This window comes from Malurus melanocephalus, unplaced genomic scaffold (genome assembly GCF_030028575.1).
Source record: "Malurus melanocephalus ecotype Western Australia unplaced genomic scaffold, MMel_1.1 scaffold_251, whole genome shotgun sequence".
Taxonomy (NCBI): Eukaryota; Metazoa; Chordata; class Aves; order Passeriformes; family Maluridae; genus Malurus; species Malurus melanocephalus.
The window spans coordinates 368759-379188 of NW_026623483.1; the positions used below are offsets into that span (position 1 = coordinate 368759).

At 43.3% G+C, this 10430-nt stretch overlaps 1 protein-coding gene across 4 annotated transcripts in view; it reads right to left on the reverse strand.

Annotated features, from left to right (window-relative positions):
• The window catches only part of SPNS2 (SPNS lysolipid transporter 2, sphingosine-1-phosphate), a 130869-nt gene that overhangs the window by 25012 nt on the left and 95427 nt on the right, over positions 1–10430 (reverse strand). For 3 of the 4 annotated variants that reach the window (XR_008965941.1, XR_008965940.1, XM_057375489.1), the window contains one exon: positions 3459–3557. The exons of the other annotated variant lie outside the window; for it this stretch is intronic. Coding sequence is in view for 1 of the 3 variants with exons in the window: in XM_057375489.1 (XP_057231472.1) it covers positions 3459–3557 (99 nt within the window). In the remaining 2 variants the exon portion in view is untranslated. The remainder of the gene's footprint in view (positions 1–3458; positions 3558–10430) is intronic. 4 annotated transcript variants of the gene reach the window in all.

The window sequence follows — 10430 nt, forward strand, 5'->3', positions numbered from 1 at the left end:
TGAAATGCTATCTAAGGCAGCAGTTGAAGACCTTTACTCAACATGAGTGGTGGGATTTGGGGCATTTCTSTTAACTCTTCTGTGCTCCAACAATTGTGTATGCATACTGGGAGCAGTCAAAGGCAGAAAAATACTAGAGATATTTGGGTGAAATGCACTGAACAGATGAGATTTCTTACCTCAAGAATAAATCATGGAGTTACACTGGAGTTGTTAAAAAGGAGTTATTTAAACTCTGCAGGTTGGTTATCACAAGGGTCCTGAAAAAAGTTACAGCTCTCTAGGAATAAAAGCTGTCTCTTCTACTGAAATACCGCAGCAATGCCTATTTGTATTTGTAAATGAACAAGCAATGCTGATTTATAGTAATTGATCTCAGAGCTTGGCAAGTAGTAAAGCCTTATGCAAATTACAGCTGCCACCCTAAAGCTGCATTTGCATAACTCCTTTGTAAGTCAATCTTAAGCCTTTTTGCTGTAATAAAAGTTAACAGTATTAAAAGAAACATGAAAAATAGCCACACATATGTGCTCCCTGCCACTTAGCTTTTAAGTACTAATGTGTGTTCGTGCTTTGGGTGGTTTAAAGAGCTCCAGTGCAAGATTTGGAAGCCGGGGGTGGGGCAGCGAAATTACAGAAAGTCTGAGCGTGACCTTGAGCTCTCAGGACACACCAAAGAGCTCAGCAGCAATCACACACCTGAGGCTGTGGCTGATCAGCACCTTCTATKTTCCACACAGGGATTTGAAGATCAATAAAACACTTATTGGTATCCAGCAGAGMCAACTGCCTGCCACAGCTCAGTCTTACAAGGACAAGGGTCGCTGATTCTTTATTAAGAGCACTGCTAGAGGGAATCTCACTATAAACTCACCAAAACCATGTAGGATCCCACAATACTTGATCAAAGCACTGATCATGTAGTGAGGGAGCTTCAGGGCATTTCTATAAACAGCTGGAGCTCCGGGACCCCAGGTGAACCCAAGTGATCAGGAGGCCAAGTTTCACCCATTCTGAGCCTGCCTGTGACTGCAGCTCACAGAATCACAGAWTCATTAAGGCTGGACACCTCCAGGGCCTGCTGCTGTTTTCCTTCAAAACCTAMCCCCTGCTCTTGGTCTGCCTCGTGAAGACTCTGGAGTCACAGCAGAGTGAGCACCGATGCCCTCAGGATGGGGATTCCCAGAAGGACTGTGTGAATCAGGTTCCCAAATTTCCCTTTTATCCAGCAGGAGCAGGTTGCTCAGCCATTRTGGACTGACTTGAAAATCCTGGTTGGAATCTGAGCCCCTTCTGTAACCTGCCCARGTGAGGTTTCAATGCTGCAGCTGGACAATTCCAGTGATTTTTACCACCCAGGTTCAGTGCTTGCTTTAGCTTTGGTGTGGAAGCTGAGTATCTGTCCTTTCACTTTAAATAGTAYTTTTTTCTAGTGTTATGTGGAGTTGCTACCTTTCAGTTGTGGTAGCAGAGGGAGGATGAATCAGCCCAGCCAGAAAAGAGACTGCACAAAGGGATGCTGGCTCCTTCCATAATGTGATGCTTCACTCCTGCTCTCCTACACAGAGCCTTGGACCTGCGTTGTCTCCTCCCAAATCCCAACTGCTCAACACTTACAGCATTGTAAAAGGATAATTCAAAATAATAACTAATATTTTCTCAGTCTTAAGAAAGACTAATGCAGCTATTAAACTTGGCCYATGCATATTTCAGCCAAGAATCCTTAAGCAACTCACAACTTGCTTGATCTCTGCACACCAGGAGGGCAAAGCACATTATTTATACAACCAAAGGCCTTTTTTTTTCTTCAATCTACGACATYAAAGAGCCCCAGGCAACTTTCAAGAATAATTGCAATCATTCAGTGTCCTAGGTATTCCTCCTGGACATCCCTCTTATGTAAGGAGAAGGATGAACATGCCACCCTGCCCTCATCTGCAGCCATCAGAATTCCCKGTCATGCCTGTTTCCTTCTCCTCCCCCACATTCCCCACATCACCTGCCCTGCATGAAGCAGCTTCTCCTGCAATTCCTTTGTTCTTTGTTCTTGCCWCCTTCAAACAACTTCTAAAATAAGATCATTTCTCCCGGGTACCCAGAACACTGAAGTAAATAAAGAGTAAGCTAAATTGTGCAATTTTTTTCTCTTGAGATTTCTCATTTCTTTGGTCTCCTCAGTCTTATCTCTATCTGCCTTTTCCTGTGTGCTACAGAGGGCTACAGAGCAGACACCGCACTGCCATTCAAGAGTAAACATTTATGTATATTTAAACAGATATACTMACAAAATTTAATATATATAAGTAAGTATGTGTAAGCTACACACACCAGTGTCTACAAGATGAATAGATGAGCAATGATGGCTGCAAAAAAATAAAAAAGTCCCACAGCACCCAGCTGCTGTGTCTGAGCTGGAGGAGCACATCAAAGTCCTGWCTCAGATGATGGGACCAGTGAGGACCAGTCACATCCCTGGGTAGCAGCAYCTTCAACACACCATGAGCAGGGCCACTCAGGCATTACTGTGGAAGCTACTGTATTTTATAAATCATGATCTGTGATCTCTGAAACTCATGCATCAAACTMCATAGAAGGAAAAAGACATTTCCCCATTTGTACAAATCTAGTACAACTAGATTTCTTTTCCATATTAAATTTCACAGGTCTTTTATTTTCAACTGTGAACATTCTCTGTTTGCCAGATTTTCGAGCTGGGTCTCGTTCTATTCTGCAGTTGGATAATGGTGGCACAGGAAGGGAGATCCCCAGTTAGACCAAGGCCAGCCACTGATGCAGTCACAGAAAGGAACCCAAAAWGAACATCCCAGGAAGKATCACTACTGAAAACTCAWGGTTGGGCACTGCCCRGGCTCCCCAGGGAATGGTCCCGGCCCTGAGGCTGCCAGAGCTCCAGGACTATTTGGACAATACTCTCAGGGATGCACAGGTTGGGATTGTTGGGGTATCTGTGCAGGGTCAGGAGTTGGACTGGATGATCCTTGTGGGTCTCTTCCAGCCCAGGACATTCTGTGGTTCTATGATTTATTATCATACAAATCATGTACAAAGCTGTGTGTTGCTGCCCATAAATAGGTATTTGGTTTCTGAGGTCAGTTAACCGCTAAACACAAACGACTCTCTTCCAACCTAACTTCTATCAGCCCCATGTCCACAGCACAGCAAGAACACCCTCTCTTTACAGAGCTGTCTGTGAGCTTTATAAACAGGTTAAAAAGATGTGGAAGTTCATTTCCCACACCCAGGTGGTCCCCCCTCCTYGGTTTGAACTGCAGCTCAACAACAACTCAACCAGGTAAAAAAACCTGCACTGCTCTGCAGCACTTCCCATTCTGCTGACAAACACAGGCCTTCCTTCCCAGCAGGATCTAACCTGGCATTTCAGATGAGCAGTTTGGAAACAAAAACAAACCCTGCCAGAGCCTGCAGTGAGCACTTACAAATCCAATGAGATAAGGACTGCCAGCATCTCCCAGGAGGTGTGAAGTGAAACTCTGCAAGGCCACTGCAGTTGCACGGCGAGTTGGAATGACCACATACTGCAAAGAAGGGGAAAGAAACAAAAATAGATAAGGAAGCTGAAGTAAAAACCTGCCCATCTGTCTTGTACTGCTCAGTTTATGCCCAGGGCAGCACAAAACAAAGCAACCACCCCAGACAGAGCCACTGGCCATGGCTGACTCAGGCAACTGGGAGCCTCCGATACCCTTCCTGCTCTGGAGCTCTTCTGCTGGCAGGTGCTGAGGGAAGGGAGCTCTGCCCACTCTGCTCCCCTCTCAGCAGCACTTGGACCATCAGCTTTGCCCACAAGACACTTTGCTGTTGATCCTCAGACTGTATTTTGCTTTGCTGGTGGGGAGAATGAAGTTTAAGGCTGCTCAGCACCACCAGCSTTCCAATCAAGGACTGTGCTGTAACCTGGGATATTGGGTCTATTCCATAATAAATGTTATTTTATTTCCTAAACCATCAGCAATCCACATCAGTATGAAACTTCACAGGCACAYGTCCTCACCTGTCACTCCATCTCTAGCCACTTCATATTTTTCTCAAAAATTTGTGATTCCACTTGTGAAAAGTGACAAAGTCACGTTAGGAAAATTTTCCATAGCCAAGATACTGTATTTTGGTCTCTACTCCTTTAATAGGACATGACACCCTTAGCCAGGTCATGCAGAATCAGTCAGACTATACAGGAGCAGTGGAAAACACAAATTACTTCCCCATGAARGGACCAGAGCTCACAGATAACAGAGCCCTAACCATGGAARGGGKTGAAAAATTAAAAAAGAAAAAAAAACCAGCATTCCCTTGTCCTGTGGAATGAACTTAATTTTATAACACACTTTTAGAAGCAGAAGAAAGTAATTGTCTCTTGCATAAATTGTGAAAGATGCTGRTTAAGGACATCTGCACAGAGTCCACATATCCCAGTTTATAAATTGATCCTGTCTTGATTTAAAGGCTGGAAGTAATGAAGAATTCAATAGGTCTCCAAATCTRAGAGAGCTTTGTTTCTGCCTGTAAGCACTGAATCTCATTGTGTCTTTTCCTGTGGCTCTGGCAAGCCGTGTGCCCTGCCAGGAGTGACCCTTGTTCAGCTCTTTGGACACTATGATCCCTTTTATTTGTCCACTTTCTCCCTGATGGACTGCCTTCAGTCTTTCCTTCGAAATCCTGCCTTGCCAGGCTTCAACTCATTCTTAGAATCCTTTCCTGAAGTCATTTATTAATTAAATGTGACATTTCAGGCCTGGCCCATCCCCAGCCAGARCTACAGAGAGATCCTTTACCTGAGCTGACTGGCAGGGAGGACTCACTCAGGCACATGACTGAAGCACATTGCAGTGCCTGAACAATTCCTCACAGGCAGAGTGAGTTGCCCTGTGTGCAGTGGAAAGACAATAAAAACCAGAAAAAAAAGAAAGAGCATTGAGAAAATTGATGCCAGAAGAGAACTGATGCCTATCTATTTCAAATTGTCATCTCTTTCCAAGCGCARACAATTCCGGATGATGGGTACAATTAGATTAAATGCTTTTCCTTAAGGTTTTACCAWGTGCTTTCAGAATGACCTGCCAGTTCTTTCATCCCTGCTTTGACAAAGCTGCAAATGCACACTGCTAATGCACTTTGATGCCATGTATTAAGCAGGCACCCTCTTCAACTCCTGTTGTGCAACAGAAGAGCAAGGAAAGTTCAGATCCAGAGCAGCCATCTGGCTGTGGATGTCAGGCCCTGTCCTCCTTTTGCATCCACGAACTCAGAACACGACTTGAAGAAAGAATTCCCAAGAGGAAAATTAGCTCTAAACTTCATTAGAGACACAGAAATGTGCTGAAGGTCAGGCTGTGAACAGTAGGAGAGCCCCACAATTCATTCCCTCTCCCCAAAGAGGCAGATAATGGCTGCAACCCAGATAGACCAGATAGAAGAAAAGAAAAATTAAGAATGAGTTATTTTTGTTCTTCTGTCCTGGCCCCCGGTCACACAGGGGTGAGTGTTCAGTAAGAGCTCTTTGGGAAAATGCATCCGAATAGATAAARTGAAATTCTACCAAATTCAAGATTGTGCATAAATGTGAAACATGGAATTTGAAAAWGAAAATATTTTTTCTTTCTGTAAAGTTTATGTTAACAAATCTGCAGAAGAAAGCCTGCCTGGTTCTGTATTCTATCAATTTTTGTAGCAAAAGGACAAAGGAAATGGCATATTTATTAAAAGCTTACCACTTTCAGGGAGTGAATTGATGTCAATTAGAGGAAGAAATCTCAATACCTGTATCATGTGTGTGCATGCATATATAAATATTTGTACACACAAATACACATATTASACACAATTTTGCACGTGTTGTTGTATAATACAAACATAGTTTTGCAAGTTGGAGTACAGTTTTCATCAAGTTTTCARAGTGCTTAACTGAAGAAGTTATTGATGGTTGAAACACCATAAAGTGCCAAAACTTGGTATATTGGGAATTCAAGAGACAAACACCCCCCTCAAAGCAAAATCCTAACATATAGCAAGGAAATGATCTCATTGAAAAAGATATTGGAAAGAAAAACTTAAACCACCATYTCCAAAACAACAACAGCACAAAAAAAAATATTCCACCCTATCCCTCCTTAAAAAGCATTTTGTTCTGATGGACAGGAAGCAGTTGGTAGCAAACATGTACTGTTCTAGGAAGACAGCAGTAAATTACAGCTCTTAATGGGCATTTCAATACTAAAATAGATCTAAATTCAAACCATACATGGGCTGGTTTGGATGTGCCACAGAAACTGGAGGTGGGAGAGCCACAGCAGCCAAGGCGGAAGCCTGTGGGATTGTCCTGGATCATCCCTGATTCCAGGTTCAGAGGCAGGCAGAACAGAGGATGGGCAGGGAGGCTGACCCAGCAGCTTTGGAAACCTCTGCTCTTTAAATAGAGGTTAAGAAAAGCCAAGGATTATGCTGACATCTCCTTCCTGTGAAGAAAGCAGCAGGAGTTGGTCTGAAATGGGGAAAGCCAAGGAGAGATCACCCTTCTCCCAGCAAAAGGCCACGTGCCAAAGAGGTAAGGTCTGATGTTTATGTCTAAGCTTTAATAGAAACTCTGCTCTCTAAAGCACTCTGCTGCCCTTTCTGTGTCAGGACAATTCATACTGGCCTCTTTCAGCACCAAAGGCAAAGAAAACCTGCACTAAACTTGTTCCAGCCACTGACAAAACCTGAAAATAGCCAAGGTGTCCCTGCTCCTCAGAAAAGGGGAAGGCTGGGATCCAGAGAGACCCTCTACAAAAGCTAAGCACACGCTGTCTAAAAAAAATACTCTCGATGAAGTAAAGGGAGACTGCTGTAGTTTTCAGCTCCCAGCACAAAATGGAGCAGAGCACCTCCACCTGCAGCCCTTAGCCCAGCTGCCCTYGGATGCTTTGGAGTGGGCTGTGTTCCCTCATTCTCAGGCATTCCTCACCCTGCCTTCAAATATAACCTGCGGCACTTYGAGTATTGTTGTGTGGAGGCACTCAGAGAAGCAACAGCAAGAACCTCTGGAAAGGCAATTTATCTTTGCCTATAAAAATGGCACAGCATTTTGTACTAAATAAATAACTGGGTTTTATTTTTAGGGAAGGTAATCAGGATAAATGCAACATTCCTCCATGCCCATGGTACAGCTGAGCACCAGTCTATGCCTGTTTCAAGCCTAAAGGAAGACTTTGACWGTACAACAAAACATCAAAGCAGCTCCTCCATGGCAAGTCATGACCATTTAGAAAGAACTAATGTTTTAAACAAAACAGAAACATGCCAAGAAATTTTTATGCATGAATGTCAGGACTATGCATAAACTGGAGGACAGCTTTTCTCAGCAAAGACCCAAAGAGACTGTGATTGAAATAGAGGCACATTAAATTGCCTCCTGGCTCTTATACAAAAATGCCAATAAGCCTCTGTCCATCATCTTTATTTTTGATTTTCCACTCTYAGGACCAGATTCCACAAAGTCCCACACACTTCACATGTATCTGAGCATTACACACTTGCCTGCTGCACTGAAGCTCATCCATTATTGCTGTTATAAGGCAGTTTTAACGCTACTTTGGGGTTCTGATAATTTTAAGGCCAATTTGCAAAGATGGCTGATGAAATCTGCTTCATAATTAGCAAGCTCCATACAAAACATCCCTCCTTTCCCCAAGCACCATCTGAGCATGTGCCTGGGAGGAGATACGGAGAGTTGTGCTCAGGAGAATAAGGCCTGTTTTGTACAGATTTGCATTTGGAACAAATATCAGTTTTTCAGAATCTCAGGCAGTGCAGAACTCTGCAGCACTGACAGTTTATCAGAGCCAGCACTCAGCACCTCAGWCTGCAGACAAGATGAGGAGCCACGCTCCGACCCTTCTGCAGGAGGAGCACAGGATGCACTGCACRCATGGAGCTAGGAAGAGCCAACAATTAAATTGGAAGATAACAAGCAAATATCCTTGTTTTGCCACAGAAATTAAACTTGCAAAACCTCTGGCGGTGCTTAACAAYTTGCCCGATGGGGTTCTTAAGCAGTCATGGGATCTGTAAATTTTGGGGGAGCTGTGAGAAATAATCTGGGATGATTTCCTCACTCCTGGCATAATGAAATCAGCAGGAACAGTGTTCAGCCAATATTGAGAGCTTTTATCCATGAAAACAGGTTAATATTTATGTATAGGATGAAAGTGTTGTTAAGCTTACGCTAATAATGCTTTAAAACTCCTTCCCCGCCTCAGGCAAGAACAGACACACTTCTGATTACACCAAATAAATAGTAATCAGTAGAAATTAATTTGCTAAACATTTAAAGTGTATATACCAAAGCACATCCACGCCTTTCTCTGGCAAGGACTTCCCACCAAGCTGTCTGTCAAATGTGGCTGCGGCCCTGGCTCTCACCTACCGACAGCCTAAGCCCCCTCTCACCCCTGTGTGATCTGACTGCACTTCAGCCCATCTGCTTCCAGCCCTGCCCTCATCTAAGTGATATTTAAATTTATTTCTTTAAAACTTTCACAGGTCCACTCATGCTGTTAAATGCATCAAGCTGGGCACTATATACAAAGCTCAGTTCATTCTCCTAAACAGACAAGAGAACAGTGAGCTGAAGAGCTAGCAGCAATTAGCAAAATCCAATTTTTAACAWGGCTTTAGTTTCTTTCCCATGTTTTGGAAAATGGAGTTATTATTTCCAATTATTTCTTATGGAGATGTATTTCACTGAAGTAATATAAATAACTGCAAATGCATYCCTATAAAATGGAACTGATTATAGGATGCTGATAAGACAGATGGCAAATCCTGTAAAAGCTGTTAAAAAGCTACCCGATATTGAAGCCACATTGAAATCAACACAGAAAACCTCTGTAATTAAAACGGGGCAATGATGGCAGCCCTAATACCCTTGATATAATAGAGCAGTTGGTTGAAAAATATCTTTTGGGGTTACCTTGAGACAACAAAGGTCAAATTTCAGGTCTGTCTCTGGCACAGATCTTCTGGAGGACCTTGAGCGTGTCTGACAAGATCCTCCCTCATGGCAGCTGGGACCACCTCAGCTGAGCCTGTACCTGTGCCAGCCAATGCTMGGGAGGGTCTAAACCAGCTGCTATTTAAACCTTTCCACTAATTCTGAGCAGAGACAACTGTGATTGTGCCTGGGAACACCACAGCCAGAGGCGGGATGGAACAGGAAGTTCTGACAGGAGTTAGGAATGAGCAATTACACATATTGCAGTGTAAATTCTTCCTCAGCACAGCTGTCTCCAGGCTGCACATCTGAGCAAGTGTTCAGATACCACATTAGGAATGGCCACAGCAGCCTTGAACTCAGCACAAGCTGCAAAAGCCCATGGAAGACTCRGGGAAGCCCCACAGAACTCTGTCCCACCACAGCTGACCTGGTAGGAGGAACCTTGGGAATAAAAAGCTATCCAATGCTACCAGAGTACACTGGCAACCTGTTTCTCTGTGCTTTATCCACACTGARAGAAGTGGATTTATCCACACCTCTCAAAGCATTCCCTGCACAAAGGAGTGAAAGATGGAAAGTGCATCAGGCAACACAGTGATGGCAACTGAAGAGCTACTTTAAAATACAAACACAACCTTGAACTTCAACATAAACAGAACATAAGCAGAGGCTTGAAGTTCTTTGCTGAATCAATATATCAACACTGTTATCTTTATATCTAAGAATACTGAACCCGATTGTTTCCTTGCTGATGTTTGCATAACCAACAAATACAAGTCAAGGGAGTTTTCTATTGATGCCAGACTGATTATATTTTTAGTTCTGTCAACAAGCTGACAAAAGGCCTCGGGCAAATCCTGTAATGGTTCTGTGCCTTAGTGCTTTTCTTTTCATACAATAAGAAAYACCTCCTTCACAACAGGGTTTCAGCGTATATTATGTTTGATGGGCTCTGATGGAAACCTCTACAAAACATGCAAAGCTCTTGAACAAATGTCCAGACTACTTCATGTGAAAATGGGGCTGCTGAGGTCAGCTTGCTGATTTGAAAGATTTTAAAAGCTCTGTGGTGGAGAAAGAATGGAAAATGAAGGACATGAGGTGAAAAGTCCCTGAGAGTTTCCTCTTGGACAAGGTGGACAGAGTCCAAAAATTCTTTATACTTTCTTTTCCTCTCTGCTCTCCCAGAGGTGGGTTTCTATTGTGTATGTGTTGAATGGTAGGTAGATGGGCTGCCTTTGTGGTCAGAGGAGAGAGGGAGGGAAGGATTTCCTATTGCAGAACAAAGCTGACTTATTGATAACAAAAATCCACAAATGCACTGACTGTTAGGAAATGATGGCTGAATTCTGTGCATGTGRGGTTCTGCACAAACACTTAAAATTTTGGTAATTATTTGAATTCTGAAATGTTGTCCTTT